The sequence below is a fragment of the Equus przewalskii genome, chromosome 21 (genome assembly GCF_037783145.1).
Source record: "Equus przewalskii isolate Varuska chromosome 21, EquPr2, whole genome shotgun sequence".
NCBI classification, from domain to species: Eukaryota; Metazoa; Chordata; class Mammalia; order Perissodactyla; family Equidae; genus Equus; species Equus przewalskii.
The window spans coordinates 31,680,153-31,705,096 of record NC_091851.1 but is presented as its reverse complement, the minus strand read 5'-3'; the positions used below and the strand labels follow the sequence as shown (position 1 = coordinate 31,705,096).

The following is a 24,944-nucleotide window of genomic DNA, read 5'->3' as shown; positions in this document are numbered from 1 at the left end:
TTCTTTTCCTTTACAGATAGCCATTTTTTCCAGCCTAGATGTTTATCTGAGCATTTCTACATCAATAATGTTTAAACAATTGTATCAAGAACTCTGTTCTATTTTAAGTTTCATGTAGAGAACTCTTTACATTTGAAGATTGAGGTTTTTATTCTGCCAAAGAGCTGTTTTCACATTGTATCCTTTATTATCGCTTCTGTTTCACTTATTCTGTTCTCTTCTTTAGTAACACCAATTATCTGTCTCTTATATGTCTGTTTTCTTTTCTCGGAAAATGTCTTCTTGGTGCCTTCACACATGAACACACATGAGCAGATAATAGATACAGAGGAAACAGAAGTCTCAATCCCTTGAATTTTCATTGCAAGGTTCTCAAATTAATTCTCCACAAGCTTTTGCCTGTTGCATATTCTCATTACAGATTCCAATGTCCGTTTTAATTCTGCTATTGCATTTTAGTTTCCTTACCATCTTGCCTTGCCTCACCCAGTGAATTTTTTTCCAGTTGCTTCTTAACTTGATCCATATTTTGAAAAATCTGTTGTCTTATTATTTAAGCTTTCACTTCCTTTATTTTTCCATGTTTTCTTGAATTTTGTTTTTGACAAAATTCATGCAATCTAAAATGCATTTCTGTTTCTGTTGTGTAGGTTAAGATACCTGTAACAGAAAAAATATCGAATTAACTTAAATAATAAGTTAATGTATTATCTCACAGAACAGAAAGTCAAGAGCTAAGCAAGGTCCAGGGTTGGTTGAATGAGATGCCCAAGAATGTCATTAAAGGACCCCAGTTCTTTCAAGCTCTCCACTTTGCCATCTCTTGTTGGCATTGCCCACAGCCTGGATCCCCTTGTGGATGCAAGATTGCTTTAGCAGTCCCAAGCATCAAACCCACACATGGTAATGTCTAGTGGGAGAGAAGGACCACTGGAATATCCTTCCTGGAAGTAAGGAAGCCTTTCCTAGAAGTCCCCTAATAGAACTCCCCTCCTATCTCATTGAAAATTTTGGAAAAATTGGCAAAAGGGATAGGAACACCTGACTGGCTTAAGGAAATCAGGATTTACCCCTAGATCTAGGAATAGGATTATCCTCCCCCAAGTCACATGGGGAATGTGTGGGCACCCAAACTAATTTGGGGGCTCTGCCAGAAAGGAAGAAGGTAGGGGATGGCTGTTGGGTAAACGGTCAACACTGACTGCTTTTTTGTTTTGAAAATTGTATTTTTCTCAGCATCCAGAGTGTCGTTATCCTTATTTTTAACATAGCGGATTTTTCTCAGACTGCATGTTGTTTTCTGTTTTCTTGACTTCAAAGGAGGAGAGATCTCTCCAGGACTGCTGTTTGCCAATAAACAGAGAAGGCAGATTCTCATTGTTGCCCTCATTGTCCAATGTTGGAACCTTGTGGCTTCAGCAGAGGTAGTAATAGGTGTTCATAGCCACTATTCCTATGTAAAGTGTCTGACGTCATCCTTCTATCTGACTGTCCATCACAATTTTCTCCTGGTACTGAATCTGCATTCTGGGATGCAAAGGTCTTTATCCACTCACTTGTGTCTTTGCCATGTCAGAGACCCCAGTGAAAGAGATTTAGGAGGTGAAAGGGCATGGAGATGCCTGACCCCCATGTTTGGTTGCTAGAGTCTTTGATCCTCTGAGCCCGGGAAAGAAAGTGGGAAAAAATGAAGAATTTCTTTTTTATCCTTCAAGCCAATGTTACTTCAGGTAGCAAAGTATATCAGTGTTGATCACCAGTTGTATAAACTGAAATTGTCCATAGCTTTAGAATGCGGCACAGTAGGGTGGCATTCTACTTATTACTAGTTTTTCAAGTTCAACCCTATGCATTTGGTCAGACTTAAGAAAGAGACAGAAGGTAATTCCATCTATCATCACACTGTGATGTGATGACACATCCCTAAGTGGATATGAGATGGAAGATGAGAATCTACCATTATTCAAGGGTCACAAATCTATGCACCTATCCTAATTTATGTCTAGAACTTGGAAATACAGAGGAAATTTTTCTTACAACATGGCTCCTAAACACAAGCCAACTACTTCATCTGATGCTTCACCAAAGAAATTGCAGTCTCTCCCAACTCCAGAGGGAAAATTGCTGTGTTAAATCAGGTGAAAGATGATTCTGTACAACTTCAGAGAGTAATTTTGACAAAATGAAGCCTTTATTTTCATGCACATGTAAATGTGAATCTGATATAATGAATGGATATTCCTCCCAAATTCTGACACTAGGTTAGTTGACAGACGTAGATTTCAGTGCTATTACAAGTTTATTTTCTTGAGGCTTGTTATTTGTTGGGGGAAGAGGGATGAGGCATTGCTTGCTGGCTAGGTGCCATCTTGAAGCTTCTTCCAATGGAATCCCACTTAACCCTGCAACAACCTTCTTATATGAGGATGATTATTATCATCATCACCATTTATATTGCCAACTACAAATAAAGAGCTTAGGCTCAAAGTAACTTGTCTGAAGTCCTATACTAGAAAGTTGTGAAGTTCATATTTGAATCCAACTTTTGTCTTCAGATTCTGTGCTTTGACCCCGATGCCTGCTGTTGCCACAGCCCCCACTTCATTTGTTCTGACCACATCTCTACTCTGAGGAGGTGACCCAACCTCCTGCCCACCTCACACCTTCTCTCATCTCTCAGACTCTCCCTGCTCAGTAAACAGTCTCTATATATTTACCCATCCACTCTTCGTGTTCTCCTGCCCTAAAGGGCACATGGATTAGAGAGGAGTTGTGATAGATGAAATAAGAAATAGATGCTGGTACCAGAAACTATAGAAATTTGATTGGCTAGTTACTAAATTTTGTCTTAACTCTATGAAGGCTTTTGCTGAGAAGAGTGACTTGATCAAAGCTGTATAAAAAGAATTGTAAAAGCAAAAAGAGCCATTAGGAACCTGATGGAATGGTCATGGGGATCTGAACTAGGGGAAAGCAGCAGGAATGGAGTAAAATAGATGGCTCTGGAGTGCGTCATGAAGGGAAAAAGAGAGAAGCCCTAAACGACTCCCCAGGTGCCCTCACCAGTCTGTGGATTTTCATGTGCCCAGCAGGACATCTTGTACAACATCAGAACAATTATTGTTTTTTTCACTGCTTACCAGATACCAGGCATTGTACGAGGACTTACCATTTATCTCTTTGAATCTTTATAGTACTTATTTTCCCTGTATTATAGATGAAGAAACTGAGACTCAGAAATATCAGTCACTTGGCTGAGATCTCACAGCCCGTAACCAGTTAATTAAAGATACAAACCCCATTCTGATTGATTCTGGAACCCAGACCCACAGCATTTCCCAGGGTGTGGATTGTGCTCCTCTCATGGGACATGGCAGGCCATTTCTTAAATAGTTATGTAAACATCTTCATGAACATGAAAACAAAACGAGCATATCACATCCATGACTTTATGTCTCACTATCATTCATAATGAGATAAAGTTAAAAAAATAGTTGAAAGCTGATTTAAAGAAAAAATTTGAAGACATAATTGTATAGATCTGCACTATTCAATATGGTAGCCACTAGCCACGTGAAACTATTTACATTTAAATTAATTTGAAATTAAGTTGTAAAAGTTCAGGTCCTCAGTCACACTAGCCACATTTCAAGTGCTCAATAGCCACAGGTGGCTAGTGGCTACCATATTGATTGTGCAAATATGAACACTTCCATCATCGTGTAAAGTTCCATTGGACAGTGCTGCGCTGGGACTGTCTTACACTAGATCAGCGTCTTTTTAGAGTTCGCTCCAGCTCTAAGTTAGTTCTCTTTAGAACTTGATCTGGCTTGGGATAAGCCTGTGTATACCCGTGCTGTCCGATACAGTAGCCACTAATCACATGTGGTCTTGAGCACTGGAAATACGGCTAGTCTGAACTGAAATGCTCTGTAAGTAAAATACACATTGAATTTCAAAGCCTTAGTATGAATGAAGAGTGTAAAATATATCATTAATAATTTTATACTGACTATGTGTTGAAATATTATTTTGATATATTGGATGAAATAAAATGGCTTATTGAAATTAATTTCACTTACCTTATTTAATGTTGCTACAAGAAAATTTTAAATTACATATATGGCTCATGTTATATTTCCACTAGATGTCATTGCCCTGTGACTTGACTCCAGAGTGCTTGCCTTTTCCCTGTCTCTAGATCTGAGCTGCCCAATACAGTAGCCACAAGTCACATGTGGATATTTAAATTTCAATTAATTAAAATTAACCAAAATTTAAAATTCATTTCCTCAGTCACATTAGCCATGTTTCACATGCTCAGTAGCCATGCATGGTTAGTGGCTACCATATTGCACAGCATTGATATAGACTATTTCCGTCATCACCGAAAGTTCTATTGGGTAGAGCGATATAGGTTGTACATAGTCATGCCAAAAGCAACAGAGATGGGGCGTGAATGTCCAGAGCTTGTTTCCATGGTGCCTAACTCTGCAGCACATCATCTTCCCATCTCCTAGGTGCCTATCCCTTCCCAGCTTTGCTAGACTTGTTTATGCACACCTTATCTCTTCTTCTTTCCTGCTAGGCCTGTGGAGTGCTTATCTCCCTCTGAACACACTTTCCTCCACGCTCCTACACAGTATCTAATAGAATGCTTCGTACAATATAGGTACTCAGTAAATATTTGTTAACTAGTTGGAGTGGCAGTTTCTAGCAAGTGATTGAAAATATATGGCTCAGGCTAGAGAGAGATCTATAATGGCTGGTAGCAAGGGGATAAAAAAGAGAAGGTCAAAGCCTGGTTCCCAAGGAAGAAGGAAGAGGAACTAGGAGAGAGACAGAAAAGAGAGAATCAGAGGGACAGTGGTGAGCTGTGATCTCATACATGTCACCAAAATCCCTCTGCCTGCCCCACATGCCCCTCACAGGCAGCGACAAGAGTTATTGCAGGGGAATTTACAGGGTTAGACAACAGCTTTAGAAAAAGTGCAAAAGAAATCCAAAATATGATTATGTGGTAAATAAACAGGCAAGACCCATCAATGAGAAGGTGAAATGGCGTGAAAATTGAGGGTCTAGTGAGGAGAAAAATGAAAAATGTTCTCTCCCTTGGCCAGCTGGTTTGAGTTACATTTTATGAGCAGCATGTGAATTCCAGCGCCCTTGTTGAATTAGCAGCAGAATCGCACATTAGTTTTAAGGCTCCCTCTCGAATAGAAACATCATAACGCTTTTTAATTGGGGCTGATAAAAACGTAGCATTACTTGTAGGTTCCTGAGAGAAGTGAGTTGTGAAATTGGGTTTTCATTAAATCTAATGATGGAAAATTAAGTATAGTGCGTCTGGTGAAATGGGGTGTGATAAAGGCATCACTTCTGCGTTATCGGAGGTTAATAAGGGAATAGGTGAGGTAAGATACATTGCAAAAGGGAGTCCAACTAGTTGATTTAATAAGCCTTGAAAATCCCTTGGTTCCGAGTCTTCATAGCATCATTAGCACCAGCATTGACATTATTACAAATGTTACAGCAATACAAGTTGTTAAATTTCAAATGCAGTTATTTTCCATTCCAGTGTTGGTTTTGCTGACACCAAGTTTACAGTCTGTGTAGCAATGTGTTTAGGGAAAATATCCATTTGGTAGCTTATTTGGTTTTGGAAACATTTGGCATCTCACAAAAATTGCCAGGTTCCCATTCCTAAGAAGCCTGTCTCTGCCAGGCAGCAAGTCTCCCACGTAGCTCATGCCCCAGGACCTGTAGGAGACCATGGGTCTCTGAAGACGTCTGCCCCCTTATGTGATGGTGGCTTAGGTGAGAGACACCCACAGGGCTCTGGGCACTGACTCTGGCTCATCCTCTCCTAAGGATCATGAAGTGCAGCATCTAGAGAAGCAAACTCAAGTGCTTCTTTCTTCTCCATCCCCAACCCCACCACACCGTCACAGGAGTGATATTCGCTGGAAGGGTGCCTCAGATCCATGGCAGCTGGGACACCTACAAGAAATAGTGTGAATCTTTAAAAAGAGAGATTCTTTTCAAAATCCTTCAACGGCTTCCCACTGGCTTGAAGATTCTTATGAATTCACAGCCTTTCTAGACCGACCTCACACTGTCTCTTATAGCTTTATCCTCATCACATTTCCACTCACCACCTTCACTCCACCCCCACCTCCTTGCTCCTACCTAAATGTACTTGGCTTCTCCAGCGTCTGTTGTGCTTCAGCTGGTTCTTCTTGTCTGTCTTCCCTACTAGACCATCAAGCCTTGAGGGTGAAATCTGTAATCTGTGCATTGCCAGTGCCTACCGGAGCCCCTGGCACAGAGTGGGTTCTCAATAAATTTTAACTCCTGATCACAAGGGTGTGATGGAGAAGGGAAGCGGCCCCCACATTTGCCAAGCTCTATATTTAAGCAATGCCATCGAAGAGGTGTTACCTGTTACCTGAAAGCCCAGGAGAAAAAGTAAGCGCTATTTTTCTTATGCACAGTCAGGAAATTTTGCATAGGCCTTTCTTCCTTATGCATAAACCTCTATATTCTAGATCTTTCCCTACTAGGAACAGTTTTGCTCATGCTGTCACATGGTAGGAAACTTCCGTTTCACCTACAGAATCAAATGTCTGATGGATTATTGTGACATGAGAGACAAACAAGCTGAAGGAAACATGGATTTTGCAAAGACAAGTTGCAGACAATCAAGAATGTATGCTACAGACCCCCAGGGAGTGAGTACGGCATAGGCCTAGCGGGGTCTGCATTGGTGCCATGCAATGCCTGGAAACATCCAGGGGAGATGCAGTTATCATCTCATGCATGCCACAAATGGGAGGGTCTAAGGCATAGACTGTCCATGTCTTTGAGAGGAGGTTGGGGAGACCAAGCCTAGATAGTTCTGGATAGGATGAAGGACCTGGAAGACCAACAATGTATGCCTGACAGAGAGTTGATAAGGCAAGAACGTAGTTTTACTTGTCCAAGGGGCACAGAGGAATTCAAATCCAACCTCAGCAGAAATCAGTTTCCAGGGTGGCCAAACTAATACACGGCAGTTAAAGCAACTCAGTGGGTATAAAGATTCTTATCAGGGGGAAGTACAGAGCTATGTCAAAGAGAGATTTTATGAAGGAGACGAGGCATAGGACCCAGGCCTGGGAGAAGTAGTTGGCAGGACTGAAGGAAGAGGTTTGGGCTTCCCTATCTGCAAGGTGGGCTCAGCAACACTCCTGGCTCAAGAGTGTTAAGTGGTGAGGAAACTGGACAGTGGGCAGAAGGTGGTCACTGTTGCAGAGCCCATAGCTGGAGAGAGCAGCTAAGAGGGTCAGAGTCCCTGCTGTCTGCTGGGGGTCCAAGACTGGCTCCAATTCCTTCCAGCGTACAACCCAAAGGAAACAAACTAGTAGGGAACCGGGTCACAGGGATGTGGGCAAATGGGCCAGAAGCAGACACGTGGCTCTGATCTCCAGGGACCTGTGGCTCTCTTCACCTGCAGGCGGGCACCAGACACGATTTCCAGGAACCCTACTTCCTAAACAGGAGAGTACTCCCAGTATCCAGCCTTTCTGGCTTCTCACTGGTTCTGGGATTGGCCAAGATTGGCCAAGACAACCCTGACAAGACTGGAGGAAGGACTGAGACAGGCAGGGGATGACAGCCAACCTAGAACTTTGTCTTTCCTCCATCAATATGCACCCTTGAAATAGAAACAAATCAAGGGTTATTGTGTTCATTGGTTTGTTTGCTGTCTTAATTTTTAAATTACCACCACAGCCGTGCCAGGGAAGCAGTGTGTCTCTATTCTTTCTGTGGTTTCCTGATCGATTGAGTCCTGAGTTAGTTCCCTCTGCCCTCCTCAGGTCAAGCTGAGGGAGGCATGGAGGACAGAGGACAAAACTCCCATAGGTGATGGTCTGTTCTGCCTCCTTCTCTCTGAAGCAGATGGCAGCCGCGGGGAGCTGTCCCAGCCCACCCTCACAATCCAGACTCACCCCTACCGGGCCTGCGACCCTGTGGAGATGAGCTATCCTCGGGACCAGTTCCAGCCCGCCATCCGGGTGGCTGATCTGCTGCAGCACATTACCCAGATGAAGAGAGGCCAGGGCTACGGGTTCAAGGAGGAATATGAGGTAAGAAACCAGCCTGTGGGGAAACTTCCTGATGGGTGCAGAGGCTTCATGGGTGCTAAAGCCTTGCTACTCGAAGTATGGTCCTTGGACCAGCAGCATAACCATCACCTGGGAACATGTTGGAAATGCACCATCTCAGTCACCACTCAGACCTACTTAATCAGTTTGGATTCACACCTCCCTTCAATAGGAAGATAGACCAGCTCAAGCCCCCATCCTACATGTTGTAGAAAAGCCAGCAAATCTGCCCCTCCAGTGATTTCTGGGAGGCCTGCTTGCTCCTAGTCACCTCGTGCCTCATTATCATGCTTCTGTTGTGTTCTCAACAGCCCCCAAGTCAATATCTCATCTGGTGACTGTCGTCCCCTCTCTCTGTGTACCTTCTCCTCACCCCTGCATTGGACATCCCTTTCCTTCCTCCCCAAAGCGTCTCTAACGCAAAGGATTTGTGAGTAGCAGTTGTTACTGAGGTTTGGGGAATAACAGGAGGGCAGCAAAATCCAGGAAGCTCCTGGATACGGTTCCTCCTAAGGTTCCGGTCTCCTGTCAGCTCTCTATCCACTCCTCTCCTGAAAGTTCTTTGCAGTATCCTCAGAAGTCCCCCCCTTTTTTTGCCTTTTTCCCAGCAGTCAGGAAAAGAACTCCTACTCTCCCCTACTTTATTATGCAGAACAATTTAGCTCGCTTTGTCTCACTCCTTTTGTTTCAGACCTCGCGCATTAGGCCTCACCTTTTACGAAGAAAAAGTAAAATAAAATAGAACAAAAAACTCATTAAGATGTTTGCGCTGCACTAAAGAGCACCTCACTCTCCAAGAGGAATTTTTCCACCCTCCTCATGCAGATGGAATCCAGCTGCAGCCAACTTTGAAAACAAGCATTTCTTTCTTCACTTTTCCTCTCTCTCTCTCTCTCCTCCTCCCTTCCCAAAATATCTTTCAAATATCTACTGTGTGCCAGGCTCTGAGTTATATGCGCTAGTTTTTTGTGGAGTTTTTTTCACATGCAGCATGTGCCCCAAATATGCTAGGTTCGGTTTCACTGTGCAGTGAAAACGCATTGACTCAGACTCTACACATTTGGAATTCTTGATAATGCAGCCTAAGTTTATCTCTCAGACTGTATTCTGAGACAGAGCTTACAAAGCAGTATTTCAGAAGCTGTGTGAGGTCATGAAATTGTGCTAAACTGGGGGTCCAGACAGCCAGATTCTAACACAACAAACTGTGTGATCTTAGCGTATCATTCTGCTACCTGAGTTTTAAAATTCTTTATTCGTTATGAAGAGTTTAGATAAGGTGATTTCTAAGGGCTTGTCTGGTCCTAAAACTTTACGAGAGTGTAAAACATTAGTGGCAAGGGGTGTGTTTGACACATTTACGAGAACAAAAACATTGATGTCAATGGATGTGAGTGATTACCAGCTCAGGAGAACTAGCAGTTAGTTTCAAATATGGTCCAGGTAAAACAGCATTTTTCATATGCTCTATCTACAAATTTTGGAAGGATATTGGGACAAGAGTTGAAGGAGATGGTCTCCCTTCCTTGGGCCTTATTTCCTAGAGGGTTGGTTGAATAGTCCCAACCCCTTAAATTTGCGGGGAGCTACATGTGTGTGTGCTTATATACACCCATGTAGATCTGTTTGGTGAGTGTCAGGAGAAGGTGTGTTGTTTGTACAGGCATCCTCAGTATCATGATGGCTTAATAAGTCATTACTCATAATATTTAATTTGCTGTAAAGTTTCAAATAGCATTAAGGGAGACATGTGACTTATCAGAAAGGGGCCAAGTAGTCAAAGCCTGAGAAACACTGTTCTAAGAATTTGCAATCTAAAATCTGAAGACAAAAATACAAATACATTTGACTGCTTTGGCACATTTCCTTCCAGAAAGGTATCTCTTTCAAAAGCATCCACATGTGTGTGGTGGGATTAGGTTTATTTTGAGCCTGGAAATGAACTGCTTTTATAGTGAGAGAAAAACGATACATGTTGTTCCATCATTTGGACCTCAACCAGAAATACTGCTAACTAGACTAGCCTTGCCCTTAATTAGTTCAAATTATTTTAATCAGTTAACTGGAATGCTTAGCTTCTAGTTAACAGCATTCTCTGATTAACAGGAGGTTAATTGGAAAGCATTTCTTAATGGGAGTCTTTCCACAATGTGCTAGTCCATGTTCCTAGACTACAGGTGGATATGGGTTTGATCATCAAGGATCCTGTGACGTCTGGAATCTACATAGGGAGCATAAGAGTCACAAATCTGCTTGAAGACTGTGTCCTCTTGTAGACGTGAAACTCCTGGATCTCCAGTCCCTCTCTCAAACCAACATGCTCTGTGCTATTTGTTGCTTGTTACTCTCCTACCCTGCTCAGCTTTTTCATACAACTGAGTGAGTTTGATGTGTCAACGTATAAGGGACCTCTCAGTTACAGCAACCTGTGTCTTCTAAAATTCAGTTCAGTTGTATAATCACTTACAAATTTGTTCATTAAATATTTACTGAGTATCTACTATTCCCAAGGACTGTTCTAGATATTTGGGATACAACAGTGTACAAAATAGACAAAGATCCATGCCCTCAAGATGCTTGTGTTCTAGCAGAGGAAACAGGAACTAAACAAAAGGCTTCCAACTAAGTAAGTTGTTTTACAATAACTTACCTAATGTAATATATTCATAAATAATGTAGTATGTTAGACAGTGAAAAATACTGTCTAACAGTATTACAAACTACCCAAATCTTAGCAACATAAAACAACCAATTTATTGTGCTCACTATTCTGTGGATCAGGAATTTGGACAGGGCAAAGCAGCAGTGGTCTGTCTCTGCTCCACGCTGTCTGAAGCCTTAAAGGCTCTAAAGCTAGGGACTGAAGTCATCTCAAAGCATCTTTACTCACGTGTCTAGGGATTGATGCAGGCTATCATCTGGGATCTCAGCTGGGATTCTCATCTGGAACACCTACAGGTGGCCTCTTCAGATGACCTAGGCTTCCTCACAGCATGGTAGCCTCGGTATAGCTAGACCTCTTACCTGGTGGCTCAGAACTCCACAGGTGAGCTCCCTAGCTAACAAAGTGGAAAGTGTATCACCTTTGTGACCTACACTTGGACATCACACAGCATCAGTCTTACCATATTCTATTGGTTGTAAGTAAATAATAACTGCATACATTTAAGGGAGGGGAGTTAGACTCCATCTCTTGATGGAGGGAGGGGCAGTTGCAAGATTCTAAAAAAGAATATGGAACAGGAGATATTGGAAAATATAATCTTTGGATAATACAATCTTCTACAAGTACCATTGTAAAAGAAAGAGTAGAGCAAGGAAGGGAGATAGATAGTGTATTCCATGGACATAAGGTGAAGGAGGTTTCAATGTTAAGTAGAGTAGAAAGGTTGTCCTTAATTAGAAGATAAGATTTGAGCAGAGACATGGTGGAAAATATCTAGAGGAAGAGAGTTCCTGATCAAAGGAGTAATACATCTGCCGTGTACAAAGAGGAACAAGGAGGCCCAGGGTGGCATGAGTAGAGTGAACAAGAAGTAAAAGTAATAGATGATGATATTGGAGAGATAAAGGGGGCCTGACCGTATACTGCCTTACAAGCCATTATAAGACTTTGGCTTTTACTCTGAATGAAACGGAAAGCCACTGCAGAGTTTTGAGAAGATAAGTGATAGTTACCTGACATTATTTTGAAACACTCATTCTAGCTACTGTGTTAAGCATAGACACAGGAAGGCAAGAATAAAAGCAGGGAGACCAGTGAAGAGGCCACTGCAGTAACCCAGGTGAGAGACGATGGTGACTCAAGCCAGGGTGTGGCAGTGGAGGTGCTGAGAAGTGGCTGGATTCTGAATATATTTTAAAGATAGAGCCAACAGGATTTCCTAACACATTAGACATGGCATGTGAGAGAAAGAGAGGAATCAGGGGTGACTCCAAGGCTATTACTTGAGCCACTGGAAGGATGGAGTTGCCACCAACAGCGATGGGGAAGCTGCAGGTAGAGCAGACTTGGGATCAGTGGAGCATTGGGAGTTTTACTTTGAACAATTACACATCTATTAGACATCTTAGTGGAGATGGAATGTAGCTAGTTGGATATATGAGCCTGGAATTTGGGAAAGAAGCCTGGGCTGGGGAGAAAACTTTGCGAGTCATTGACATATAGATGATATTAAAGCCACAAGACTTTTCCAAGTCACCAAGCAAGTGAGCATAGACAGAGACAAGGACCAAGGACTGAGTCTTATAGAATTTCAACTGGAAGATGTCTGAGCACTTTCCAGAGACCAGGCATGGTACTAGGCTCTAGGAACTGAGGAGATGAGGTGAGATAGAGCCCTTGCCTTCTGGGGACTGAGAGCCTATTCTTAGAAACAGGTATATAAACTGATCATTTCAGTTCAATATCTTGGCAAAATGTCACAGTAGAGGTAGACCCAGAGTGCTCTGGGAACCCTTCAGGTGGCATGCATGAAGCCTAGCCTGAGGATGGATGGCCAGTGCCTTTCTGAAAGACATAAAACCTAAACCAAAGCTTGAGAAATAGGAATAACCAAATGAAAGCAGGAAGGGTGTTTTAAGCAGAGGGACTAGAATAAGCTATGGCATGAGGGTGTTTACAATAGACTGAGTTAGGAGAACCAGAAGCAGTTTGGTACATAAACGATGGAAGGGAGCTTGGAGGGAGATGGGCTGAAATTGTTAGTAGGGGAGGGCATGGGGTGAGGGCAAGGGGACATTTGTCAGGCTAAGGTGTTTGGATTTTATTCCAGGGGCCATGGGGAGCCATTGAAGGGGGCAGGATTTTTTAAGCTGGATTTGCATTTTAGATGTAACTATCTGGCATAGACAGGTTTTAGCAGAGCTTCCAGTGTAAGACAGACTAGGAAGAAGGAACCTGCCACCCACCTGCAAAAAAATTGGCCATGAAAACCCTAAGAACAGCAGCAGAGCATTGTCCGATATAACACTGGAAGGTGAGAGGATGGCATAAAAAGACCAGGCAGGGTTCCGCTCTGCTCTGCACGGGGTCAGTGGGAGTCAGAATCAACTCAATGGCACTAACAACAAACAACAAATCTGACACAGATGAGAGCAGGGAGACCAGAGGCGTGTAGGCGGCTGGGACAGTAATTCAAGGTAAAGATGGAATTGCCTGAACCAGGAGACTGGGCCCAGAGCCCAGATATGCCCACACACCTTCTTTCATATAGAGCCATAAAATCAGCTTGTTCTCCTTAGCATGTAAACTTGAGTCTCTCAATACATATTTTAGGTTCAGTAAATTGAAGTAATACGTGAACTGCCCTGAATTGAGAGTCAAGATACCTACATTCCAGTCTTATCTCTTTCATTAGGTGTCTGGGTGAACTTGGCAGGTTACTCTCCCTCTCTGGGCCTCCACGTCCATATATATGCAATGAGGGCGAGGGGGTTGGTCAAAGTGATCCAAAGAGCGCTTCTGTCTGTGATATTTTGGGAGTTGTGGTAGAAACAAATTGTCCAGGCCAGCTGGATCTCCCGCCTACTGATAGTCCCACTGGACCCCACTCTCGGAAACTACCACCCCCGTAGTTATGTCTCAAGTCCAAGCAACCATGATTGACCAGGGGCCTTGGGTTCCTAAGAACTCAAGGAGGCCTAAGGCAAATTAAGTGCACCTGCCGTATATTTCTGAGTCTTAAAGGTTTTCATTCTTGCCTACACTTGAGAATTACCTAGGGAAGTTTTAAAAACACCAGTGCCCAGGCCATCCTTCAGACCAATTAAGTCAGAATCCCCGGGAGTGGGATCCAGGGGTCAGTACTGTCTAAGGTCTCCAGGTGACTATAATTTACTTTCAAGGTTGTGAGATGCTGTGTAAGGAGGCCCATGAGTCCCCAGTGTATGCCCTGCTTGTGCCCACAGACCCATCACCTCACCTGCTGTGCTTGCTGCTGGTCACATCTGATGCCCATGGACGCATGTGATGAGCCCTCAAATCTACCCTGCTGATGAAACACAGCCACACTAAAGTCAAAGGACTTCTGCATGTGACCTTGGACCATAGCATCTTCCCTCCTCCCAATCCGCAGCCCAAATTTTCCCACCTTTCCCAGTTACAAACCAAAAACCCTAAGCATGCCAGTAAATGCTAACAGATGTTGGCTTGAGAGTAGGGTTGTCTGTGAGCTCTGTAACCCTGGCCATCATCATGGTCAGAAAAGTAACAGGATTGGGGAAGATGAGGGACAACAGAAAGAGGTGACTTTGTGATGGAAAGAAGGAAAGGAAACATGATAATTCCAATCCAATCCAGGCAGTCTGTTGTCATAATGAGTAGAATGAGCCCAGTAGGGCAACCAGAAGGTATCTGGTTATTACAGCTCCATTAAGACTATTTAAGGCAACAAGGAGCAGCTGTGAGGAATATGATGCAGCCTAATGAAGAGCAAACATTTGTTCATTTTCCAGTTCTATCTGGGCGGACATGCCACGTGCGTGGCTTTTATGCGGTGAGGCTTTTATGGGGTGAGGCTGGTGTTGCCATCTTTCTCTTAATCACCTGTGGGTGATGGTGGACGGGCAGCCTCCTGATGGGGTGTAACCATGGAGATGAATGCTTCAGGTCACCCAATGTGCCTCCTTCTCTGCTCAGAGCCACCAGAGCAGGGGCAGAGTAGACCTTCTGCTTTTCCCATAACTTTTTCTATCCTCAATTGGTAGCAAAGTCACAGAACATCCCACTGCAGGTGACCCCTGAGAGATCCTGATCCAGCTACTCAATTTGCAAATGAGAAGTGATTCTGGGTAGGGGCATGGGAATTAGTGGCGGATGCCCAAACATGAAAGGGGCAACCATGGTTGTTCTCCAATTCTGGGAATTCACAATGACCAAAATAGAAAGATTGGGACTCCACTTGCTCATTTCACCCCAGCCGCCATGGATTAAAATAAGGAGAAAATGGGCCATTTCCAGGAGATGGCCAAAAGACATCAGTAACCCATGGGGTTTCAGACTTGGAAGTCTTTCTAGCAGGAAAGAGCTCATGTAGGGGAGTATTAACTCAGTCTTTTTCTTTGGGTTTATTTTTATTTTTCCACTTACAATTCTGTTTATAACCTAGCAAACAATATTTTCTGAATTTAATATGGGAACCATCCCCAACCAATTGAGCAAGTCTCAGGTGGTACCACAGAAAAATCCCTTGACCCAGAGTCAAGACCCAGTTCTCAGTCTGTTGCTGACATATTGGGTGGTTTTGGACAAGGCTCTTCCATCTCTGGGTCCCTAATTCATCTTTTGTGAAATGTTTGACTTCATAGCGTGGACTTCTGAAGCCTGATAATATATGCTTCTACATCATTTGGCCAGAAACACTTATTGAGTACCTACTGTGTACCTTACACTGTTTTGGGCACTGAGTTAGAAAGCTAAATAAAGTGAAAACACTACTTTAAAGGAATCTCGTGATCTTACCACACCATGTAACTACATAACAGAACTCTAGTTAAAATGCTTTGCAGACACCTAAGTAAGGGTGGTCCAGGGTGAATGCAGGTTTTCTTGTTGTTGTTGTTTATTTTTGCTTTTTGTCAGTTATTGCTGCCAAGATGAATCAGAAGCTTCACAAAACGTGAGGCACTAAGTTTAAGAAAAGTAGAAGAAAGTCAGGTAGAGGAAAAGTATGTGTGACAGAGGGAACCATATGTTCAGGGTCTTGGACACATAAAAGAATTGAAATGTTGCAATCCAGCTCTTCAGGGACATAGAGATGCCTCTAGGAAAAGAGAAATGAAAATGAAACTAGTTGTGAGATAAATGAGAATTTTATGCCACTTGTACAGTTTCCCTGAGCAGAATTAACAAGGTAATAGTCACAGCCTTTGACAGTCTGCCCCTTAACTCTAGCCAACTTCAAATTCAGAGGAGAGCTGTTGACCCAGAGACAGCCACCCAGAAACTCATGAGCGAAGATGGAGACAATGTGTGGAGGGGACCAGAGTCTGCAGCCTGAAATGGGATACAGGGCTGCTCCAAATCATAGGCTCAGAGCTGAGAGGAATAGAGGTACCCTAGCATGAGTTTCTCCATTAAACTCTAGGCTTCTTGAAAGTAGTGATGGGGTCTTACTCATCTCTCTTCTCTGAAGCATCTGGAGAATAGTGTATAAATACTAAATATTAATTGAAATGCAAAGTCCTGGTGAAAAACTTTGTGATTAAGAATGGTTCCATTTGAGGAAAAAAAAGGCAGTATTTCTTAAAGAAAGACCCCAACACAGGAAGACCCTCACACCCGTGGGCAGTCTCTACAGGTGCACTGAGTATCTCTCTACATTTCAGGTTGAGTCTCCCCTAGGAATTTGCTGTTTCCATCTACCTTACTGCCTAAAACAGTGGTTGGCAAAGAGTGATGTGTGTCAGAATGACCTGGAGAATTAGTAAAGAACACTGAGACACAGGCTCATGGATGCAGGAGAGGATCCAGGCCTCTGCATTTTACCAAATTCCCCAGGAAATTTGGATGCCTACCAAAGTTTGAGAACTGCTGGCCTAAAATTTGTCATTTAAAAAAGACTTTGTAGCTTTTAAGGGGCTCTTTTAAAGGGTGCTTTGTGACTCTACACACACTCAACTATCCTGCCTTGATCAAAGCTCCTGTCACAGACAAATACCCACATCTTGCTGCGATCTGATTTTCTACTTAGCTTCCCAGCAGAATTCATACATTACCGTCTATTTAGTGACATGGTGCACAATAATATTTGCTCTCCTGATGCCACTCTGAGTAGATGTCATTAGTCATCCTCTCCTGCCTTCTTTGTCCACATTTATAATCCCTAAGATGTTTGCTTTTCAGCACAGAAGGAGGCATTTGTTGAAAGCTTGGCCTCTGCCAGAGCCACCCCAAGAATTCATTTTGCGGGGTGTGTACAATTCTATGAATTTTAACAAATGCATAGAGTCATGTAAACACCAGCATGATTGGAATACATAAGAGTTCCTTAGCGAAAAACTTCCCCCATGCCCTCTCTGCGTAGTCAGATGCTTCCCCAGCCCTAACCTGAAAGGCGCGGTATTGACTCAGTGTTCAGGAAAGTTAACTGAGACTAGGAGTGGTGAAATGACTTGCAGAAAAAACATCCAAACGCTCTAGACTGTCTGCCTTTGGCAAAGCCCTCCCTTTTCCCTGACTCACACACAAGGTTAGTGGATGAGAGGGATTTCTTGACAATATAAATGAACGGAAGACCCAGGTAAAATGGTGCCTCCTTGGTGAAAACTCTCTGGCATCTTCCCTCCACCAGAAGAGCATGGTGGTGGGCAGAGGTGTGGGGAAATCCTGGCAGTCTGGACTGATCATGGAGGAAGCAGGCCCTCAGCTGTGCCCTGAAGCCTCAGCTAGGAACTGCTTAATCAGCATTCCCTGGGCCTGGTTTTGCTGCACCCCAGGGCATATCACATCCAATTATCTCCAGGGATATAGTCAATTGAATAGGAGTGAGAGAGGCATCATAGCTGACAGAATCTGCTGAGGATAATTGGTGAGCAAGCAAACAAAACGGACCAGGATGCCCTCAGCCTTGGATTAGAGGCCAGCTGCTCCTGGAAGCTCTGTGTTCTGACATCTCATTATTTGAGGAATAACTCAAAAAGGCTTAGGTGCAAAGAAGAGTGTCCAAAGAAGGATGGCAAGCTTCGGGAAGGACCCTTTATCTCAGTAGGCCCAAAACAACAGGTAGAAGAAGGAATCGGCCAAGCAAGCATCAGGGACAATTCTCAGTTCTAGCAGGGAATTAAAGTATGAAGTGGGGAAACTGAGGTAGGTTGCACAGTCCTTTGGACTAACTCAGCACAGCAAGGCATAAGAAGCCTGTGACTTGCACTCCCGTGGTCTGAGCCCCCACCGGCTCCAGGAGGCCTCAGCTCTGTGGCTGGGAGGGAGAGTGGTAGGTGAGTGAGTGGGTTGCAACCACAGGGAGAGTTAGTCTGGGGCAGGCACCGGATGATAATTTTCTCCTAAAGTCTGTGAAGCCTGTCTACAAGAGACAAGTGCTCTTAGCCGCTTGTCATGATGCTGGTAGTGGCTCAGCCTCACATTTTAAAAAACGTCCAACGCATTCCCATTGACTTAGACTAAAATGGCCATTCTTGGCCATGGCCCACAAGGGTTTGATTGAACACCACACCCTCCCCATCCACATCATGTGTCACTCCCTCACTCTTATTCTCTTGGCTCTGGAGAGCCTTCCATCAAGTTCTAGAAGACATCATGCTCATTCCATCTCAGAGCTTCTGCACTCGCTCTTCACTCAGCCTGGAACATTCTCCCCCGAGCTCTTGCCATGGCTGGCTTCTGCTCCTCACTTAGTTTTCAGCGCAAATGTGTCAATGAAAGACCCATAAGAACACACCTGCAGTAGAACAAGCTGGGTTTAGGAACTGTGGGACATCTCAGGAAGACGATGCTAGAAAGGACTCATAGGATGCAGGCTGTGTGAGGTGATGTGGGAGAGTGTTTAAGGAAGTGGGGCTTTATTCTGGATTGGACACTATTAGTAAGTGGTGAGATCTGGTACCTTAATAGATCTTAACTATAAGAAGGGAACATGAGATAGAGGTTAAAGCTGTAATTGTCTAAGAAGCAGTGGTCTCTTGTTAGCCAGGATATGGGGATCTTTGGTCGTTTTTTTGGATTGAACAGTGTCGATATTTTTATTTGTGTTTAGATAGGACTAAAGAGTGGTCATGTGTTTATCTTGCCCCATCCTGGGCTCTGATGTTGGCCTTCTGTGAAATTGTATATGTTCAAGGGAAGAACACCGAGGTCCAGCTGTGAGTGCCAGGCCAGCTCCTAGAAGTCAGAGGCTGCTTTTTCCTTCTCAAATGTCACCTTTGCAGAGTCCTGCCCAGTCTACTCTCTCTAAATTAGTCCTTTGTCCTGAGTCACTGTCTGTCCCAGCACCGTGTTTATTACCTCTATAGCACTGGTTATAACAGTAATTATCTCATTTGTTTGTTTATTGTCTGCACTTTCCCACAACCAAAACTTAAAGTTCATAAGAACTTCTCTGCCGTGTCTGTTGCTTTTATTTCTAGGACCTAGCACGGTGCCCAGCTCTCAGATGGTCGCTATGGAAGGAAGCGGGGGAGGGGAGATGGACACACTCAGTATATCTTCTTGGGCAAGTCGCTTCCTGTTTCTGGACCTCACTTTGCTGATCTGTAAAGTGAGGCAATAATTTTCTCCAAAGATCCTTCCAGATCTGACGTTTGAGAATTCTGCCTCACCTCAGCCCTGCAGGAATGTGGACATCCCCAAAAGCATCTTTTAGGACTAAAGAAAAATGACTGCCTTAGAAAAGCAACATTTTTGAAGAGTAGGGAATGTGTCCACACTCAGAGAAAAAGAGTGAAAATAGGGCTGAACACCCTAAGGAGGAGAGAATGAGAAAAGGAAAGCGGAGATCGATAATGGATGAATATAATGAGGTGGCAATTTTTGGTTTCAAAAGAATGTGATTAGCTCCTAATGACTGCCACCATTCCTTGGTCAATCTACTGTAACTAGCCACTAATGTAAAAATAATGCCCCTCGGCTGGCTCACTTTGAAGATGGAGATGAGTCTTCCTTTCATACTTTTACCCCCCCTAATTTTTTCCTTCAAGAGATTATCCCCTATTAGATTCCTGCTCCCTAAAAGGGAGATGGATGTGTGATCAAAGCCTGCCAGTTAGGGGATCATTACTGCTCCCTCCCGCGTGGCTCTATGAGGCCTTGCCTCCTCTGCCTTTGTCAACATCATCTCAGCCCCCAGGCCCACACGTTCCCCTTCAGCGCCCACCAGGGGGAGACAGAGGCTCCCGGGGCTGTGGCAGGGGCCTGCGTGGTTTCCCAGAGAAGTGCCACTCATCACAACTGTGTTGTTTAGTTTGGGATTTTAAAGGATATCTACATGCAGGGTGTGTCCTGAAGAGCATGGCCCGTGCCATGCTGTGCCATTGAAGGACTCTGAGGGTGCACAGGGGCCTTCATCAAATCTCTGCAGTGTCGCAGTTCAGAGGGTGCATGCTTATTCTGTGGGGCCCCAGGGAGCAGGGCAAAAGCAAAGCACGTGGAAGCAGAGGCAAGAAAAAACTGTCTAACAAATCGTCCAAAAGTGAGGCAGGAAGCTTCGTGGGGTGGTGGGCTCTTCGTCCTTGAGGGTGTCCAAGTAACAGATGCCATGGATCAGCTTACCAGCTGCCTAGAAGACCATAGTGGAAGGGAATACAATTAGATGACCTTCAATGTCACGGACACCTTGAGATGCTAGGATCTTTGCCCTCTGAATGCTCAGGAGCCACCTCACTCATTTGTTCATCTGTCCATCCATTCATTCATTCAAAAGGGGTAATTCAAGCACATATGAAGTACAAAGCAAGTATTGGGTTCTGAAGATACAGACATGAATAAGATGATACGCTTTCCCTGGATCAACCCATCACCAAGTTGGAAGACAAGACATTCAAGTCATCAGATGTGAAGGAGTCCATCTAATAATAGAAGAAGTGACTGACTAGCTGGGGGTGCTGTGGGGTGGTGGGAGGATAAGCAGGGAAGGGTTCACAAAAGAGAAGATGCTTCAACTGGGTTTTGAAGAATATATGGGAGCTTACCAGGTAGACTTGGGTGGAAGAGAATTTCAGGCAGAGGGAACAGCATGTGTAAAGCCTCAGAAGTTTCAAATACCTAAAACTGAGGCATTGCATGTAGTTCCTTATCATTGGAATATTGATAGAAGAGCAAGAAATGAGGCTCGAGGGGAATGTGGGGTGAAGTCATTAAGGACCTTATGTTAAAAAGCTTGGAATTTATCCTGAAGGTAATGGCAAGGGGAGTAACTGGGTCCTATTCACATTTTGTAAAGAGCTCTCTGATTACAGAGGAGAATGGATTGCAGGGAACAAAAACAAAGCCAGAGAAACCAGTGAGGAGGCTCATGGGAAAGTATTGCTCCAGGTAAATTCACTGTGTGAAAGAATCATGGCTGCACATTAGAATCACCCAGGGAGCTTTAAATAGTGCTGATGCCTGTGTCCCATCCCAGAGAGTCTGATTTAATTGGTCTGGGGTAGAGTCATGACTTTGGGAGCTTTTAAGCTTCCCCAGATGATTCTAGTGTGCAACCATAACAAAACCTTAAGCTCACTGTAACCTGAACCTTGGCACATAGTAGGGTGTCAACAGATTTTTTTTCCCCAAAAACAATTAGTATGAAAACATTTGGAGCATCCTATTCTCTGCTTCACACCACTTTCAGGGGGATATGTTTGGATGCACAGATGACCTTTGTCACCAAGGGTTTCAGGGAGAAAATCCACCCTCAGAATATCAGCTTGAACACGGAGAAATCCAGCGCTACCACTGAGACAAACACACCCCACCCCTGTAGAGAACCAGGAATATTATAGACCTGGCAAGTTGCCTGAAGGAGCTGGAGCTACCTGGCTGAGGTGAGAGGATGAGGCCAGAGGCTGGGGTCTCAGTTCTAAGAGTTACATGCAAAAGCAAGAACCAATTGCAGTCTAACGATGGCTTATGCTGGTGGCAACAGGGATGCAAGGAGATGGTCAATTATAACAAGGAGGAAGAAAAGGAGGAAGAGAAAAAGGAGAGACAAGGCTTCCCTTTATAAAATGAATACGTTCCTAACTCCACAGCACTTTTTCTACCCTCAGATTTAGGACAGAGATTGGTGCCTAGAACCTAGCACCTATTCTGCTTCTCCTACAAGATGCCAGTCTAAGGATTTCTGACACACAAAGAACAAGATTCTGATCAATTAATAGCTGAGAAGGCACTCTATTACCCCAACCTCAGACCCTGGGCAAAACTAAGTTGGAGAACATGGCTTAGCCCAGACAAGGGCTTCCCACCCCATTTCCATTCAATCTGGAGCGGCTAGGTAGCACAATGGGCACCAAACCTACCTACTCAACACTGATAGATAAGGATCGTGGTCATGCTTCTAGAATAAAGGTTGGCAAACTACAGCCACAGACTAAATCCAGCCCAATGCCTGTTTTTGTAAATAAAGTTTTATTGGAACACAGCCGTGCCCATTTGTTTGCATTTTGTCTGGGACTGCTGCCACTCTGCAACTGTAGAGTTGAGGATGAGTAGCTACGACAGAAACTATGTGGCTTACAAAGCCCAAACTACCTACTATCTGGCCCATTACAGAAAAAGTTTGCCAACCCCTGCCCTAGAAGAAGACCCACCCAGGCTGGCTTAACACTTGGAAGACTGGAAACAAGGAAGGGGGCGTCATGCATGGGCTCAGCTTTAATAGACAGTAGTCCTGCCTGCTTGTAAAACATAGACCGCTGAATGGCTGAATTTCTGACCAGCCAGGTTAGACTCCTCCTTGCTTAGGATGGACCCGGTAAGAAACAGGTGGGCAAAGGCAAGGCTGGTGTATTAAGATGAGTGGAAGCTCGTCTCCCCTGCACTGCTGACAGGGAGCTGAGTAGACTGAAGATGTTGCAAATTCAGTCCCAGGAGCAATGCAGGGGCATGAATGGGGCATTCAGCCTGTTCTACCGAGGCGGGGTGGGGATGGTAATCAAAGCGCGGCCCGACCTTGATGCTTCTGTGGCTTTTCTAGTTATTCCTGCTCCCTTCAATGCCCATCTTCCTTCTCTATGAGATAATGGACTCCACCCTCCACTGTGTTTCCATAACACTTGGCTCGTAACTCTGCTAAATCACTCCACATGCTTGTTTACTTGCCTGTCTCCTCTTAAACTGATGACTTCCATCTCTTCTCTCCCCAAACTCTGACTTAGAACCTGCATGTCCAGCTTCCTACTCAGCATCTCAGTTTGGATGTCAAGTGGTCATCTCAAATGTGGCCGCCGCCGCTGCTGCTGTTCTTATTGTTTTGAACATGTTAAGAAGCACACAGTCCTCAGCAAGTGCGAGGCACTGTTCTAAGCACTTCATGTACCCAAAACACAACACTTAATTCCTGCCTCCCCAATCCTATTTCTCCCCCATCCATTTCTTCTCCATCTCAGTAAACGACCCGACTCTCCATTCAGCACTTCAAGCCAACAGTCTGGGCATCAGCTTTCACCCCTCTCTTTCCTTCATAGTCCACATCTGCAGTAGCCATGTTGGTACCCTGCCCATGTCCCCTCTACACTCACTGTTCCCTTGCATGCCCAACCAATGCCTGCCTCCTGGAGGCACCTATGACTTTTTGCCTGGAGGACTTCCTCCAAAAAGAATGTGACACATTGCCTACAGAGCATGGCAGAAGTGCCGAAGGAGTTCCTAAGAGTCGTCTTCAACCACCGATAGATGGGAATTGCTGGGTAAATACCCCAACCCCCTTCTCCCTCTGGTGAGACAACTCTGAGGCAGGAGTTGGGCCCGTGGGATTAAGCCCCAGGTGCACACAGTGGTAACTTGCCCCTTGATGTACCCTATACTGACTTCCTTCCCTGAATTGTCTCACTTCCCCACTCTCCCACCCATGCTCCTTAGGACTGCTTTCCAAATAAAATCTTATTCTGGAACCCTTGTTTCTGAACCTCTTTCTCGGGGAAACCAAAATCTGCAATATTCAACTGAAAATGATCACTTCTCACTACATCCACTGGCACCATCCTGGTACAGGGGTCCAAGGTACCATCATCTCTTGCCTGGACTATTGGAACAACTGCCTAACTGATCTCCTCGCTTCCTTCCTGGGGTTCCTAGAGCCTGTGTTCTACACATGAGCCAGAATACTTTGTAAAACATAAATCAGATCAACTAACTGCTCTGCTCAAAACCCTCCAATGGTTTCCTATCACACTTAGAACAATATCCAACTCGTTACCCATGACCACAATGCCTTATATAACGTGAACTCTCCCAGCATCTCCAGATGCTCCCAACACTGCTCTCCCCTGTCTCATCCGTGAATATGGCCATTGGGTTACCATCTTTGCACCTGCTATTCCCTCTGCCTGGAAAGCTCTTCCTACTTTTCTTGGCATGACTGGTTTTTCACATCATTAAGGAATTAGCTTAAATGTTAGCTTCTTGGAGAAGCTCTCCCAGACTGTGTAATCTGTAATAATTTTCATCCCTCCTTACTATTCCTTTACACCACTTTCTTTTCTTCATGGCATTTTCCACTATCTAAAATTATGTGTGTTTGCTTGTTCATTTGCTGCATCTCCCAGTTGACTGGAAGCTCAAGGGGGACTTTGTCTTTTTCAGTGTATCCCGAGTACGTATAACAGTGACAAAAACTTATTAGAGACTCAATAAAGTGAGTGAATGGGTACATGAATGGACAAATGACTCCCCTACTGGACCAGATTTGGGCTCGTGACACAGAGAAGACATCAATAGCATTTGATTCAATGAACAAGTGAATAAGTCCATGGAGGGACTGAGTCCACGTTCTCTCCAGGTCCCACCCAAGAACGGACGGCCCTTTATACTAAGTGACTCGTCACAGTGGGTCTCCCTTTCCCCGTTGGCTCATCTACACCTGGATAAAACTCCTATTTCAGACCATTCTAACCATTCCGTCCTTTTTTTTTTAGGCCTTACCGGAGGGGCAGACAGCTTCGTGGGACACAGCCAAAGAGGATGAAAACCGCAATAAGAATCGATACGGGAACATAATATCCTGTAGGTGCCCTGCTGGGAGGGCCCCAGGCTTTGGGGACATAGAGTAAAAGAAGCTATTACTGTTATTTATCTGGAATTTGTTATCGAATAATCCTTGATGTTTCCAGCTTTAGGTCCACATGCCAAGCTGGGAG

General features: G+C 44.2%; 1 protein-coding gene and 1 long non-coding RNA gene across 18 annotated transcripts in view; one reads left to right on the top strand and one right to left on the bottom strand.

Moving 5' to 3' along the window:
* PTPRT (protein tyrosine phosphatase receptor type T) overlaps nucleotides 1-24,944 on the top strand; it is a 1,018,757-nt gene that overhangs the window by 924,946 nt on the left and 68,867 nt on the right. For 9 of the 17 annotated variants that reach the window (XM_070589264.1, XM_070589261.1, XM_070589255.1 and 6 more), the window contains 2 exons: nucleotides 7,939-8,129; nucleotides 24,723-24,810. In XM_070589264.1, the coding sequence (XP_070445365.1) occupies nucleotides 7,939-8,129; nucleotides 24,723-24,810 (279 nt within the window). The remainder of the gene's footprint in view (nucleotides 1-7,938; nucleotides 8,130-24,722; nucleotides 24,811-24,944) is intronic. The other 8 variants (XM_070589262.1, XM_070589256.1, XM_070589260.1 and 5 more) reach the window with 1 other exon arrangement.
* LOC139078238 (uncharacterized) lies at nucleotides 126-11,191 on the bottom strand. Its single transcript, XR_011531112.1, has 2 exons — nucleotides 11,038-11,191; nucleotides 126-660 (listed from the first exon to the last, which is right to left on the bottom strand). It is a non-coding gene; the product is annotated as an uncharacterized lncRNA (long non-coding RNA).